Raw genomic sequence first — 17,264 nt, forward strand, 5'->3', positions numbered from 1 at the left:
TTGGATAATCTGCCGACAGCAGTCGCACCATTGGAAGACATAGCTTGGACTGTAGCCTACAAAAGCCTATTCTTGCTCATTTCCCGGTATCCATCAAACCCATTTGGTGTGTCGTCATAGTGGTCTGACTTGTGGTCAGACTCGCTCAGGTGGAACAAACTTAAAGTTCCGCCTTTTTTCAATGCTTTTTTCAATGTCATTGAGAAAACAGTGTCAAAGTTTTTTTCTGAATTTAAATTAATCCTTGAAGTAATCATCTAGTTTTTCAAAGGTTATCTGTAATCGGATTACAATACTTTTGCTGGGAGTGTATCGGATTACAGTTACCGTTTTTGTAATCCCTTACATGTAACAGATTACATGTAATCCTGAATGAAGCTAGCTAGCTAACGAAGAACAACAAAGAATATCTAGTTAACAGAAGAAAAGAAAGAGAAAATCAGGACAGAAGAAAAAGGATATCAAAGTGAAACAGTTCTCTAAAGACACAAGAGACAATAATACAAGAAACAACACTTCTGTAGCTTGTCAACTATGTGTCTGTCTATCCCTGTTCTCTCCCCTCTGCACAGGCCATACAAACGTTTCACACCGCGTGGCCGCTGCCACTCTAACCTGGTGGTCCCAGCGCGCACGACCCACGTGGAGTTCCAGGTCTCCGGCAGCCTCTGGAACTGCCGGTCTGCAGCCAACAAGGCTGAGTTCATCTCAGCCTATGCTACCCTCCAGTCCCTAGACTTCCTGGCGCTGACGGAAACATGGATTACCACAGATAACACTGCTACTCCTACTGCTGTCTCTTCGTCTGCCCACGTGTTCTCGCATACCCCTAGAGCATCGAGCCAGCGGGGTGGTGGCACTGGAATCCTCATCTCTCCCAAGTGGACATTCTCTCTTTCTCCCCTGACCCATCTGTCCATCTCCTCATTTGAATTCCATGCTGTCACAGTTACCAGCCCTTTCAAGCTTAACATCCTTATCATTTATCGCCCTCCAGGTTCCCTTGGAGAGTTCATCAATGAACTTGACGCCTTGATAAGTTCCTTTCCTGAAGATGGCTCACCTCTCACAGTTCTGGGTGACTTTAACCTCCCCACGTCTACCTTTGACTCATTCCTCTCTGCCTCCTTCTTTCCACTCCTCTCCTCTTTTGACCTCACCCTCCCCCCCTACTCACAAGGCAGGCAATACGCTTGACCTCATCTTTACTAGATGCTGTTCTTCCACTAATCTCATTGCAACTCCCCTCCAAATCTCCGACCACTACCTTGTATCCTTTTCCCTCTTGCTCTCATCCAACACTTCTCACTCTGCCCCTACTCGGATGGTATTGCGCCGTCCCAACCTTCGCTCTCTCTCTCCCGCTACTCTCTCCTCTTCCATCCTATCATCTCTTCCCTCTGCTCAAACCTTCTCCAACCTATCTCCTGATTCTGCCTCCTCAACCCTCCTCTCCTCCCTTTCTGCATCCTTTGATTTTCTCTGTCCCCTATCCTCCAGGCCGGCTCGGTCCTCCCCTCCTGCTCCGTGGCTCGACATTTTTACATTTACATTTTAGTCATTTAGCAGACGCTCTTATCCAGAGCGACTTACAGTAGTGAATGCATACATTTCATGCATTTTTTTTCCTGTGCTGGCCCCCCGTGGGAATCGAACCCACAACCCTGGCGTTGCAAACACCATGCTCTACCAACTGAGCTACAGGGAAGGCCACTCACTACGAGCTCACAGAACAGGGCTCCGGGCAGCCGAGCGGAAATGGAGGAAAACTCGCCTCCCTGCGGACCTGGCATCCTTTCACTCCCTCCTCTCTACATTCTCCTCTTCTGTCTCTGCTGCTAAAGCCACTTTCTACCACTCTAAATTCCAAGCATCTGCCTCTAACCCTAGGAAGCTCTTTGCTACCTTCTCCTCCCTCCTGAATCCTCCTCCCCCTCCCCCCCCTCCTCCCTCTCTGCGGATGACTTCGTCAACCATTTTGAAAAGAAGGTTGACGATATCCGATCCTCGTTTGCTAAGTCAAACGACACCGCTGGTCCTGCTCACACTGCCCTACCCTGTGCTTTGACCTCTTTCTCCCCTCTCTCTCCAGATGAAATCTCGCGTCTTGTGACGGCCGGCCGCCCAACAACCTGCCCACTTGACCCTATCCCCTCCTCTCTTCTCCAGACCATTTCCGGAGACCTTCTCCCCTACCTCACCTCGCTCATCAACTCATCCTTGACCGCTGGCTACGTCCCTTCCATCTTCAAGAGAGCAAGAGTTGCACCCCTTCTGAAAAAACCTACACTCGATCCCTCCGATGTCAACAACTACAGACCAGTATCCCTTCTTTCTTTTCTCTCCAAAACTCTTGAACGTGCCGTCCTTGGCCAGCTCTCCTGCTATCTCTCTCAGAATGACCTTCTTGATCCTAATCAATCAGGTTTCAAGACTGGGCATTCAACTGAGACTGCTCTTCTCTGTGTCACGGAGGCTCTCCGCACTGCTAAAGCTAACTCTCTCTCCTCTGCTCTCATCCTTCTAGACCTATCTGCTGCCTTTGATACTGTGAACCATCAGATCCTCCTCTCCACCCTCTCCGAGTTGGGCATCTCCGGCGCGGCCCACGTTTGGATTGCGTCCTACCTGACAGGTCGCTCCTACCAGGTGGCGTGGCGAGAATCTGTCTCCGCACCATGCGCTCTCACCACTGGTGTCCCCCAGGGCTCTGTTCTAGGCCCTCTCCTATTCTCGCTATACACCAAGTCACTTGGCTCTGTCATATCCTCACATGGTCTCTCCTATCATTGCTATGCAGACGACACACAATTAATCTTCTCCTTTCCCCCTTCTGATAACCAGGCGGCGAATCGCATCTCTGCATGTCTGTCAGACATATCAGTGTGGATGACGGATCACCAGCTCAAGCTAAACCTCGGCAAGACGGAGCTGCCCTTCCTCCCGGGGAAGGACTGCCCGTTCCATGATCTCGCCATCACGGTTGACAACTCCCTTGTGTCCTCCTCCCAGAGTGCTAAGAACCTTGGCGTGATCCTGGACAACACCCTGTCGTTCTCCACTAACATCAAGGCGGTGACCTGATCCTGTAGGTTCATGCTCTACAACATTCGCAGAGTACGACCCTGCCTCACACAGGAAGCGGCGCAGGTCCTAATCCAGGCACTTGTCATCTCCCGTCTGGATTACTGCAACTCGCTGTTGGCTGGGCTCCCTGCCTGTGCCATTAAACCCCTACAACTCATCCAGAACGCCGCAGCCTGTCTGGTGTTCAACCTTCCCAAGTTCTCTCACATCACCCCGCTCCTCCGCTGTCTCCAATGGCTTCCAGTTGAAGCTCGCATCCGCTACAAGACCATGGTGATTGCCTACGGAGCTGTGAAGGGAACGGCACCTCCATACCTTCAGGCTCTGATCAGGCCCTACACCCAAACAAGGGCACTGCGTTCATCCACCTCTGGCCTGCTGGCCCCCCTACCTCTGAGGAAGCACAGTTCCCGCTCAGCCCAGTCAAAACTGTTCGCTGCTCTGGCACCCCAATGGTGGAACAAGCTCCCTCACGACGCCAGGACAGCGGAGTCAATCACCACCTTCCGTAGACACCTGAAACCCCACCTCTTTAAGGAATACCTAGGATAGGATAAAGTAATCCTTCTAACCCCCCCCCCCCCCCCCCCCCCCCTTAAAAGATTTAGATGCACTATTGTAAAGTGGTTGTTCCACTGGATATCATAAGGTGAATGCACCAATTTGTAAGTCGCTCTGGATAAGAGCGTCTGCTAAATGACTTAAATGTAAATGTAAATGTAATCCGTTACTCCCCAACCCTGCCCAAATAGCACCCTATTCCCTATAGTGCTCTGGTCAAAAGTAGTGCACTATATAGGAAATAGGGTGGTGCCATTTGGGATGCAGTCAAACAGCCCCTGTCCCTCTGGCTGGCAGGACCCTCCCTGGGCAACAAAGACTACCATTCACCCACAGCTCCCTTCACTTCAGGGCCCCACAACCCTCTATATGCTTTCATGCACTACCTCTGGCTTTGACTAGCTACCCCCCCACCCCACACATACACACACACACACACACACACACACACACACACACACACACACACACACACACACACACACACACACACACACACACACACACACACACACACACACACACACACACCAGGAGCTGTTATACTGTGGTACTGTGGATAAACTGTTTGTTCAGGTTTGTTCAGGTGGTGCTGTGACAATGTGCAAATGATTTCATGTGTTGACTAGCTACCCCCCCACCCCACACACATACACACACACACCACACACACACACACACACACACACACACACACACACACACACACACACACACACACACACACACGCAAACGCACACACACACACACAAAGGTTGTTAGTTCATGGAAGTGAGGGGGTGGAGGTCCCTGTCTATGGTGCCTGTCTCTGGTGTGTTGGGTGGCTGCACTGCTTTGAGCATTCCTGTAGTCTGAGCTATGTGATGCTAGGTGGTCTGTGATGCTAGGTGGTCTGTGATGCTAGGTGGTCTGTGGTTATACATGCTCTGTGGTGCTAGGTACTATGTGGTGCTAGGTGCTCTGTGGTGCTAGGTACTACATGGTGCTAGGTGCTCTGTGGTTCTACGTGCTCTGTGGTGCTACGTACTATGTGGTGCTAGGTGCTATGTGGTGCTAGGTGCTCTGTGGTGCTAGGTACTACATGGTGCTAGGTGCTCTTTGGTTCTACGTGCTCTGTGGTGCTAGGTACTATGTGGTGCTAGGTGCTATGTGGTGCTAGGTGCTATGTGGTGCTAGGTGTTCTGTGGTGCTAGATGCTATGTGGTGTTAGGTGCTATGTGGTGCTAGGTGCTCTGTGGTGCTAGGTGCTCTGTGGTGCTAGGTGCTCTGTGGTGCTAGGTGCTCTGTGTCGGGTTTTACATGTGGTCCTCTATGTGGTGTGATCCGTGTGTTGGCTGCTACAACAGCTGTAACCCTTATCAAACCTGCCCAAACATGTCATGTCTGCCCTGAAAATAGCCCATAATACATTTGTATTATTTATCCCAACGGGGTAGTAGGGATGGAACCAGGGTTGGAGATAGCATTACTAGGTGGCTGGAACCAGGGTTGGAGGTAGTATTACTAGGTGGTTGGACCCAGGGTTGGAGGTAGTATTACTAGGTGGCTGGAACCAGGGTTGGAGATAGTATTACTAGGTGGTTGGACCCAGGGTTGGAGGTAGTATTACTAGGTGGTTGGACCCAGGGTTGGAGGTAGTATTACTAGGTGGCTGGAACCAGGGTTGGAGATAGTATTACTAGGTGGCTGGACCCAGGGTTGGAGGTAGTATTACTAGGTGGTTGGACCCAGGGTTGGAGGTAGTATTACTAGGTGGCTGGAACCAGGGTTGGAGATAATATTACTAGGTGGTTGGACCCAGGGTTGGAGGTAGTATTACTAGGTGTCTGGAACCAGGGTTGGAGATAGTATTACTAGGTGGCTGGAACCAGGGTTGGAGGTAGTATTACTAGGTGGTTGGAACCAGGGTTGGAGGTAGTATTACTAGGTGGTTGGACCCAGGGTTGGAGGTAGTATTACTAGGTGGCTGGAACCAGGGTTGGAGATAGTATTACTAGGTGGCTGGAACCAGGGTTGGAGATAACATTACTAGGCGGCTGGAACCAGGGTTGGAGATAGCATTACTAGGCGGCTGGAACCAGGGTTGGAGATAGCATTACTAGGTGGCTGGAACCAGGGTTGGAGATAGCATTACTAGGTGGCTGGAACCAGGGTTTGAGATAGCATTACCAGGTGGCTGGAACCAGGGTTGGAGATAGCATTACTAGGTGGCTGGAACCAGGGTTGGAGATAGCATTACTAGGTGGCTGGAACCAGGGTTGGAGATAGTATTACTAGGTGGTTGGACCCAGGGTTGGAGATAGTATTACTAGGTGGCTGGAACCAGGGTTGGAGATAGTATTACTAGGTGGCTGGAACCAGGGTTGGAGATAGCATTACTAGGTGGCTGGAACCAGGACTGATCAGAGGCAACTGGGTAAATGTTTAGGCTCTGGTCTGGTTTGAAGTGGGGAGTGACTCAGAGAGAAACGCTGGTAGTCCTGCATGACTCTGGCTTTGGTCTGGCTCCTGTCCTGTGGTAGCTTCAGAACGACTGATGAATTCCACCCCATGATCCAAATAACCAACCTGTTAGACTGGGTATGACGCTGGGCTGCAATAGGAATGTCCTGTTTGATTGTAAGAACTGAAGACATTTCAAAGAGAGAAAGCTCAGGACCAATATGACTGTAGCAGGTGCTTTCACTTTGAGGACAGTCTTGGCTGGGAGTCTCTTATTCACGCCAAGCACATGTTCTAGAGCAGGTGCCAGCTGAAGATTGGCTCTATCCCTCAATGTCAGCCAGGTCTTCTCATGGAGCTGGATTATAGGACATGTAACTATTGTTTCTGTAATAGATGTCAGAATTACTCCTCAGTGAAAACACAACCTACAGGCATCTCTATGACCAGACCATTTCCAAAGAGGTGCTGTTACTTAATGGTCTCATAAAAATGTAATAGATGTGTTAAAATGATGACTCATTATGACAGTTAAAAGCAAAAGAACACCAGCCAGCCAAGTCTAATCCACGCATGCACACACACAGGCCAGACAGTCAGCTGTATCCAGCCCAGCCCAGCCCATAAACAGCCCTGATTGTTTAGAGTGCTTCTAAACAGACAGCAGGCCAAGGCTAGTAGTAGGTCCAATGGATGGGCTGCCAGATACATGGCACCATGGCATATCACCAGGATACAAATATGGAATAGAATGTTGGATTCATGTGTCAACCTTTCAAACAATGCAGCAACAACAAAGCAACAATGCAGCCACAGGACTCTAAAGGCAGTTAAATCCGAGAGGTGTTTCAGTACTCCACAGCTGAGATGGACTGACAGGGTTTGAACAACATTAAATACACAGAGACTCGACAAACATGTTGCTAAAACAAGACAAAGACAATATTGTGAAGGTTGATCACATACTGTGCAGTGCATTCAGAAAGTGTTCAGACCCTTTGACTTTTTCCACATTTTGTTACGTTACAGCCTTATTCTAAAATTGATTAAATTCTATTTTTTCCTCATCAATCTACACACAAATAAAAAACTGAAATATCACATTTACAAAAGTATTCACACCCTTTACTCAGTAATTTGTTCTAGCACCTTTGGCAGCGAGTTCAGCATTGAGTCTTCTTGGGTATGACGCTACAAGAGTGGCACAACTGTATTTGGGGAGTTTATCCCATTCTTCTCTGCAAATCCTCTCAAGCTCTGTCAGGTTGGATGGGGAGCGTCTGTCACGGCTGTTCGAAGGAGCGGACCAAAATGCAGCGTGTTCGTAGTTCCACATATTTATTAAAAGTGAAACTGAATGCAATACACTGAAATACTTGAAAATACAAAAACAACAATCCGTGATGCAAAGAGGACAACACACTACTCAAAAGACAATAACCCACAAACAACAATGAGAAAAACCCCTACTTAAATATGATCTCTAATCAGAGGCAACGAGGATCAGCTGCCTCCAATTAGAGATCAACCCCAATTAATCCCAACATAGAAATAGACAAACTAGAACCTAAACATATAAATAGAAAACATAGATTAGCCCAAAACACCCCCTGTCACGCCCTGCCCTACTCTACTATAGAAAATGACATCTTACTAGTGTCATGACGTTGGCCTGGGGGTAAGGTTTATGACCCCCCCCCCCCCCCCCCCATAAATACCTTTCTCCCTTCCCCTCTCTGACCCTACTGAAGGACTTGAATAGCCTGTGTTAAATATAGAGAGTCTGGGAACATCAAACAAATGGGGAAAAGGAATCATATTTTGGTAATAAAACCAGTTGGAAATATGCTTGGGAACGTAATGAGTATGTATGTCAGTTCGGTTGTCATCTGAGACATTATGACTGATGACAGGACGACATAAACTGTACCTGGGAAAGTATACACCCTCTAGTTATCAGAGTCACATGGAATTGTTATGCAATTGAAATGTTTGATATTGAAATTGTTTGTTAGGAGATTAAATGTAATTTTAGCTTCCAAATGAGAGAATTGGGTTTTCATAAGGAAAGTGCCCTGCTTGATCAGTGGCCCACCCCTGTGAAGAGACAGGGGTTATAAACGATGAAACACATCCTTCCCCCTCTCCACTATATAAGCCTTTGACAAAAAGATAACCACGTTGTTCCAGTATGTGAGGTCTGCAACCTCTACGTTAGAAGGACACACATGTCAAGTACAGAACTAAGCCAACCTCGGCGTGAGCTTTGGTGGCGAATGGTATGAACTTTGAGCTTATTCACTACAGAAGTGATACTTCCTAGCCATTGAGTTAGCAGCGGCCGCTGTAGACGTGGGCTAGGAAAGGACGGACGATGGATCCAGTCTAACAACCAGACGAAGATACCACCACGTATACAATTTACCACCAGAGACATTCTTCCGAGGACAGGAAGATCTGTTGGCCAACCTGGCCAGCATCTACGACAAACCTACCGAAGCGCAGCTCAGAGTAAATATTTATTGCATTTTCCTTTTCCAAATGGGCGGTAATTTAGAATGCATAAGATAATGTATTTACGATAGCATAGCTGCTGTTTGTTTGTTCCTAAGTCTTCCCGCTCTTTCATTCAAGCCCAACCCCCTTTCCTTTGTGTAACCAGCCGTCATATCTGTTCCGTCCACCGGGACGTTTTCTGTATGACATCACTTGTAATTCTGTGTGATTAGTTTAGGTATTTAGTAAATAAATAATTAAACCCAATTTTGTATTGCTGATTCAACTTCTTAGCCAGGGTTCATGAAGATAGCCAAGAATTTACAACTTTCATTATGAGACTGAAAATAAGATAAGGGTTAATATTGACTGCTATCGATGTAAAGTATTACTAAGTATTTTAAGAGTTTATTCAGAAGATAACGGCTCTATAAACGTTCTTCCGTGGTGCCCCGACTTTCTAGTTAATTACATTTACATGATTAGCTTAATCAGGTAATATTAATTAGAGAAAGAATTTTATAGGTTAGCATGTCATATCACTTAATCCGGCATAGCCAAAGACACGACACTAGGGTCAGGACGTGACAGTACCCCCCCCCCCCCCCCCCCCCCAAAGGTGCAGACTCCGAATGTACACAGACAAAAAAACAAAAAAAAAACCACCACAAAACACAAAGGGAGGGTAGGGTGGGTGACTAATGTCTGTGACTAATGTCTCTGGTTCCGGACGTAGTATCCCCACCACCCGCTGATCCCCCCACTTCTGTATGTCCGGAGGAACCAGACCATGGATCATCGCCGGAGGCTTCGGACCGCCAACCGCCGCTGAAGACTCTGGGTTGCAGACCACCGCTGAACGCTCTCGGTTAAAGACCACCACTGAAGGCTCTGGGCTGAGGAGCGTCGCTGGAGGCTCAAGGCTGAGGAGCGTCGCTGGAGGCTCAGGGCTGAGGAGCGTCGCTGGAAGCTCAGGGCTGAGGAGAGTCGCTGGAGTCTCCGGGCTATGGAGGCGCACTGGAGGGAGAGTGCGAGGAGCAGGAATCGGTCTCACCGGACTGGGGAGACGCACTAAGGGCCGAGTGCTCACAGCAGGCACTGGCTGTACCGGGTTATGGCTGCGCACTGGAGGAATAGTGCGAGGAGCATGAATCGGTCTCACCGACTGGGGAGACGCACTAAGGGCCGAGTGCTCACAGCAGGCACTGGCTGTACCGGGTTATGGATGCGCACTGGAGGTCTGCTACGTGGGACTGGAATGGGAGGCGCCAGGCTAGTCACACGCACCTCGGGGCGAGTGCGGGGAGCAGGAACAGCAACAGGACACCCCGGACTGGACAGGCGCACTGGAGGCCGGGTACGTGGGGCAGGCACAGGATATACTGGGCTGTGGAGGCTCACTGGAAATCTCGAGCTTAGAGCTGGCATAACCCGTTCTGGCTGGATGCTCAACCTAGCTCGACTAATGCAGGGCGCGGGCACAGATCACACCAGCCTGTGAATGCTCACTGGCGATACAGTGCGCATCACCGCATAGCTCAGTGCTTGCCTCGTCACCCGCTCCCCACGGTAAGCACGGGGAGTTGGCTCAAGTCTCCATCCTGACTTAGCAAACCTCCCCATGTGCCACCCCCAAAAAAAAATTGGGGGGCTGCCTCTCGCACTTGCCTTTCGGTGCATATAACGCCTCGTAGTATCGTCGCTATGCCTTCGCTGCCTCAAGTTACTCCTTCGGTCGGCGATACTCCCCAGCCTGACTCCAGGGTCCTTTCCCATCAAGGATTTCTTCCCAAGTCCATTTCTCCTGCTGCTCCATTCCACGCTGGTTGTTCCTTCATTGGTGGGTTATTCTGTCACAGCTCGAAGGAGCGGACCAAAATGCAGCGTGTTCGTAGTTCCACATATTTATTAAAAGTGAAACTGAATGTAATACACTGAAATACTTGAAAATACAAAAACAACAAACCGTGACGCAGAGAGGACAACACACTACTCAAAAGACAATAACCCACAAACAACAATGAGAAAAACCCCTACTTAAATATGATCTCTAATCAGAGGCAATGAGGATCAGCTGCCTCCAATTAGAGATCAACCCCAATTAATCCCAACATAGAAATAGACAAACTAGAACCTAAACATAGAAATAGAAAACATAGATTAGCGCAAAACACCCCCTGTCACGCCCTGCCGTACTCTACTATAGAAAATGACATCTTACTAGGGTCAGCACGTGACAGCGGCGCTGCACAGCTATTTTCAGATCTCTCCAGAGATGTTGATCGGGTTCAAGTCCAGGCTCTGGCTGGGCCACTCAAGGACATTCAGAGACTTGTCCCGAAGCCACTCCTGCGTTGTCTTGGCTGTGTGGTTAGGGTTGTTGTCTTGTTGTGAACCTTCGCCCCGGTCTGAGGTCCTGAGCGCTCTGGATCAGATTTTCATCAAAGATCTCTGTACTTTGCTCCGTTCATCTTTCCCTCGATCCTGACTAGTCTCCCAGTCCCTGCCACTGAAAAACATCCCCACCACATGATGCTGCCACCACCATGCTTCACCGTAGGGATGGTGCCAGGTTTCCTCCAGACGTGACGCTTGGCATTCAGGCCAAAGAGTTCAATCTTGGTTTCATCAGACCAGAGTATCTTGTTTCTCATAGTCTGAGAGGCTTTAGTCTTTAGGTGCCTTTTGGCAAACTCCAAGCGTGCTGTCATGTGCTTTTTTACTGAGGAGTGGCTTCCGTCAGACCACTCTACCATAAAGGCCTGATTGGTGGAGTGCTGCAGAGGTGGTTGTCCTTCTGGAAGGTTCTCCCATCTCCTCAGAGGAACTCTAGAGCTCTGTCAGAGTGACCATCGGGTTCTTGGTCACTTCCCTAACCAAGGCCCGTGCTCAGTTTGGCCAGGTGGCCAGCTCTAGGAAGATTATTGGTGGTTCCTAACTTCTTCCATTTAAGAATGATGAAGGCCACTGTGTTCTTGGGGACCTTCAATGCTACAGACATTTTTTGGTACCCTTCCCCAGATCTGTGCCTCAACACAATCCTGTCTCTAACCTCTATGGACAATTCCTTTGACCTCATGGCTTGGTTTTTGCTCTGACATGCACTGTCAACTGTGGGACCTTATATAGGCAGGTGTGTGCCTTTCTAAATCATGTCCAATCAATTGAATTTACCACAGGTGTACTCCAATCAAGTTGTAGAAACATCTCAAGGATGCTCAATGGAAACATGATGCACCTGAGCTCAATTTTGAGTCTCATAGCAAAGGGTCTGAATTATGTAAATAAGGTATTTATGTTTTTTATGTTTTATACATTTGCAAAAAATGCTAAAAACCTGTTTTCGCTTGGTCATTATGGGCAATCTACACACATTATTGTGTGTAGATTGCTGATGATTTTTTTTATTTAATCAATTTTAGAATAAGGCTTAACATAACAAAATATGGAAAAAGTCAAGGGGTCTGAATACTTTCCGAAGGCACTGTATATCCCCTATAGTGTTGCAATATAATTTGCTTATAGAGGCGGTTTGCCGGACACAGATTAAGCCTAGTCCTGGACTAAAAACCAAACTCAATGGAAAATCACAATTGAAAGTGGTATATAGTCCAGGACTGTGTCCAGGAAACCGGCCCATACTATTGCAATAAGAAGACATAACTGGCACCAATCTGATTCAATTACAATCTTCTGGGATAGTTGAGGTCAACATCTATCACATAACCTTATAACATCATTATAACACTGAAATACAGATGGAGAACAGATCCCTCTAAAAGTATTTAATAACCTGCTAGACTACTGTCCTGCTGTATGGAGAATTTGACTGGCACCCCCTAGTGGTGTACGGGGCTCCCTACACACACAGATACAGCAGCTCTTTAGAAAATACAATATCATTCTCCCAGCAAGCAACTCCAGCTATATTTTAAATCTCTGGCAGAAATTTACCAGAAGGAAATAACTCTCAGTGGATGTGTCCCAAATGGCATCCTATTCCCTGTATAGTACACTACTTTTTACCAGAGCCTTATGGGCCCTGGTCAAAAGTTGTGCACTATAAAGGGAATTTATTTATTTATTTATTTCACCTTTATTTAACCAGGTAGGTTAGTTGAGAACAAGTTCTCATTTACAACTGCGACCTGGACCGAGGTAAAGCAAAGCAGTGTGACACAAACAACAACACAGAGTTACACATGGGATAAACAAACACACAGTCAATAACACAATAGAGAAAAACATAATAATACTTTTTTTTAAAGTCTATATACAGTGAATGTTATTTGGGATGCATATTCTGCACATTTGAATTATGAGGCAAAATAATCCAGGAAACACCTCTAACCATTAAGTATAGCCTTCAGCAGCAGTGACAGTAGGGGGTCTGGTCTCTAACCCACCGTTTCATACATCTTCTACTACTTGCTTAGCACAAACTCACATTGGGATAATAATGGCTCTTGCTTTGGTGCTACATGTGAGAACATTATTCACATATACTGTGATATTGTTTTGCTTTCAATCCAAATCAATCATTATAATCAACCAGCTGTGAATAAAAAGTAAAACTGTATTGCAAATTGGTTTGGTAAATTATAATTATTATTGTAAATTAGAAGATCTTAAAAAAAACTAAATAAGTGCAAGGTAAGTCACATGTGAAACTAAGGTAAGTACACCTGGTGAACACGTGTTAATGGATATGATTACTGTAGAAGACTAATTATGAGGACAACTGTTCAGAATGTATTCTGTGCATATAGGCTGCGTTTACACAGACGGCCCAATTCTGATCTTTTTTTTCACTAATTGGTCTTTGACCAATCAAATCAGCTTTCAAAAAGATCTGATGTCAAAAGACCAATTCTTGGGAAAAATATCAGATTTGGGCTGCCTTTGTCAATCCACCAATCAGCGGTACGATGTATAGTTTAAAGCAGCAATCAACAGTAGGAACAATAACAAAGCGTTTTCCGCGTACCTGTTTCGTTAAAAAGCTGAGTGGTGGTGCTGGACAACCACTCAAATTCATAGACAGAGTTATGGACTCAAGGACTGACCATCCATTATATCACAATTATAGTTGTAACCATGTTTTGAGGCTATATCGTTTTGTTTACATTAACTGTGTTTACAGACATTGCAGTAAAACAAGCTTATATTTTGGGTTCTGATGGGGTATGACAGTTGAACTAAACTCATAGGAGGCATTTATAAGATATACTCTTCCAGAATCAATGGGTAGGGTTACATATCATTAATGTATACGTCCAAAAATGGATCTAGCAACTGCTGATTGCCCCTTCAACATTCACTTGATTGATTAGAAAATTAACTACAACAGCCAAGTTTGTAACTTAGTGAGCTTATTAAGCTACTTGTTTAATAAAATCATGTTGGAAAACAGTTATATGCTGGAATCTATCTGTGTAAAATATATATATTTTTTAATCTAATAAAGTTAAGAATGGCTATTTTCTAACAGCATAAATAAATATCAAATAAATATAGTGTGAATTCAATACAACACCGATACTTTTTGGAGACTGACCTGCGAGTCTTCGCTCCCTGACATTTTTCCATAGTAGATCCCAGGCTTTCGACGTGGAATCGCGCAGCGTCTCACTGAAACACCGCCGCAGCTTCCGTTTCATCGATTTGCGCTTAGTTGTCATAGTAAATCCGTGAGTCCATCATAATAAAACAAATCCCGATCCTCATGAACCCGTTATTGCGTCTTTCCTCTGAATGCACCACCCCTGCGCTCGCGCCGATGCGTCTTCACCTGATTAGGACTGAGTTACAGTCGCAGAGTAGTGTAACCATTAATTAACCAGCCATACATTTTACCGAAGAACAGATACCTGTTCAGTATAAAGTATCCATCTTTGCCAAGTCCTTCAATTAAACGATATTTGATTCGGCAGCCCCGGTGCCGGACAAAGCTAGGAGCAGATGTGTGGCTGTTTGAAGTTTCCACCACGGTGACGGTCAGTCTATACTCACAGATAGACTAGCTGCTCTCTCTCCCTCCCTTTATCTTTCACCCCTCCACTTCCCTCCCTCCCTTCTTCCCTCTCACTCACCAGGCTACTCTCACTTTCACTACACAGAGCTTTCACTCTTGTGAATCATAAGTAAAAACCATGGAATGTTTCAGAACATGTGAAATTAGGGCTATATCAAAATTGATTTATAAAGATGTTGGGTTTTATGTTAAAAAGAAAAGAGAGTTAGAAGGAAGTGTATTTTTGTTTCTGATACACAAACTTATCAGAGGTCAAACCCCCCTGAAGGAGAGAAAAGTTAAGCCTTGTGACTTTGCTGTGTCAATATCACACCAGACATCATAGTGACTTTGCTGTGTCAATATCACACCAGACATCATAGTGACTTTGCTGTGTCAATATCACACCAGACATCATAGTGACTTTGCTGTGTCAATATCACACCAGACATCATAGTGACTTTGCTGTGTCAATATCATATTAAGTTCAACTCCAGATATTATCGTGACAACAACCGGTTCAGTCTGGAGTAGCCTCCTCGATTTTCATATATAAAAGTAAAAAACGCTTTATCAAGATAATGGGCGTGCCGTGAGTAGAAGTAGACAGTGTAGAAGAAGTGCAATAACTGTCTTGTTCCCTGTTCAGCCCATGTCTGACCTGAGTCTTATAATGTCAACCTAGCTGAACTTCAGCAGACAGTTATGCAGTAATATAATTCTCTCAAATCTATAATACACAAGGACCAGCTGGACACTGACAGACAGCTTCTATAATGGATAGTCCTGACTCCTGACCTGAACTCTGCTGTAACCCCCCCCACACCCCCTCTCTCCCCCTCTCTCTCCCCCCTCTCTCTCCCTCTCTCTCCCTCTCTCCCCCTCTCTCTCACCCCCTCTCTCTCTCTCCCTCTCTCTCCCCCCTCTCTCTCCCTCTCTCTCCCCCTCTCTCTCACCCCCCCTCTCTCCCTCTCTCTCCCTCTCTCTCCCCCCTCTCTCTCCCTCTCTCTCCCCCTCTCTCTCACCCCCTCTCTCTCCCTCTCTCTCCCTCTCTCTCTCCCCCTCTCTCTCCCCCTCTCTCTCTCTCACTCTCTCCCTCTCTCTCCCCCTCTCTCTCTTCCTCTCTCTCTCCCTCTCTGCGTCCAGCTGGGATAACATTACTTAATTTCCACCAGGACATTCACCGCTCATTGCTCTGCCCTGGAATAGGGTTCAGGCTGGTGATTTACACCGCAGGGTCAGCACCAGGCTATATTTTACTGGAGAACAACACACTGGAGGGTCAGAACCAGGCTGTATCTTACTGGAGAACAATACACTGCAGGGTCAGCACCAGACTATATCTTACTGGAGAACAACACACTGCAGGGTCAGCACCAGACTATATCTTACTGGAGGACAACACACTGCAGGGTCAGCACCAGGCTATATCTTACTGGAGAACAACACTGCAGGGTCAGCAACAAGCTATATCTTACTGGAGAACAACACTGCAGGGTCAGCAACAAGCTATATCTTACTGGAGAACAACACTGCAGGGTCAGCAACAAGCTATATCTTACTGGAGAACAACACACTGCAGGGTCAGCACCAGACTATATCTTACTGGAGGACAACACACTGCAGGGTCAGCACCAGGCTATATCTTACTGGAGAACAACACTGCAGGGTCAGCACTAGGCTATATCTTACTGGAGAACAACACACTGCAGGGTCAGCACCAGGCTATATCTTACTGGAGAACAACACACTGCAGGGTCAGCACCAGACTATATCTTACTGGAGGACAACACACTGCAGGGTCAGCACCAGGCTATATCTTACTGGAGAACAACACTGCAGGGTCAGCACTAGGCTATATCTTACTGGAGAACAACACACTGCAGGGTCAGCACCAGGCTATATCTTACTGGAGAACAACACTGCAGGGTCAGCACCAGACTATATCTTACTGGAGAACAACACTGCAGGGTCAGCACCAGGCTATATCTTACTGGAGAACAACACTGCAGGGTCAGCAACAAGCTATATCTTACTGGAGAACAACACACTGCAGGGTCAGCACCAGACTATATCTTACTGGAGAACAACACACTGCAGGGTCAGCACCAGACTATATCTTACTGGAGGACAACACACTGCAGGGTCAGCACCAGACTATATCTTACTGGAGAACAACACACTGCAGGGTCAGCACCAGACTATATCTTACTGGAGGATAACACACTGCAGGGTCAGCACCAGGCTAAATCTTACTGGAGAACAACACTGCAGGGTCAGCACTAGGCTATATCTTACTGGAGGACAACACACTGCAGGGTCAGCACCAGGCTATATCTTACTGGAGAACAACCCACTGCTGCTCTCTCTATAAAGGCTATAAACTATGCTATGTATGGAACTCCTCAGCGGTGACCTGCTTGTTGCTATTTTCAGCTCCACTTGTCCAAGCCCCATTGGGCAGAATGCCTGAAGGAACACACACGCACACTCACACACACACACACACACACACACACACACACACACACACCACACACACACACACACACACACACACACACACACACACACACACACACACACACACACACACACACACACACACACTGAATTGACCCCGACCCTGATTTGAAACCCTCTACCAGCCAGAACAAAGGCTGT

The 17,264-nt window shown here is 46.8% G+C and overlaps 1 protein-coding gene across 6 annotated transcripts in view; it reads right to left on the reverse strand.

Moving 5' to 3' along the window:
• Nucleotides 1-17,264, reverse strand: part of stard13b (StAR-related lipid transfer (START) domain containing 13b) — a 124,750-nt gene that overhangs the window by 51,198 nt on the left and 56,288 nt on the right. The window contains exon 1 of one of the 6 annotated variants that reach the window (XM_014214532.3): nucleotides 14,145-14,604. The exons of the other annotated variants lie outside the window; for them this stretch is intronic. Within the exon in view, the coding sequence (XP_014070007.3) occupies nucleotides 14,145-14,268 (124 nt within the window). The 5' untranslated portion in view covers nucleotides 14,269-14,604. Of the gene's footprint in view, nucleotides 1-14,144; nucleotides 14,605-17,264 lie in introns of those variants that run through there. 6 annotated transcript variants of the gene reach the window in all.

The sequence above is a fragment of the Salmo salar genome, chromosome 09 (assembly GCF_965601325.2).
Source record: "Salmo salar chromosome 09, fSalSal1, whole genome shotgun sequence".
In the NCBI taxonomy this organism is placed as follows: Eukaryota; Metazoa; Chordata; class Actinopteri; order Salmoniformes; family Salmonidae; genus Salmo; species Salmo salar.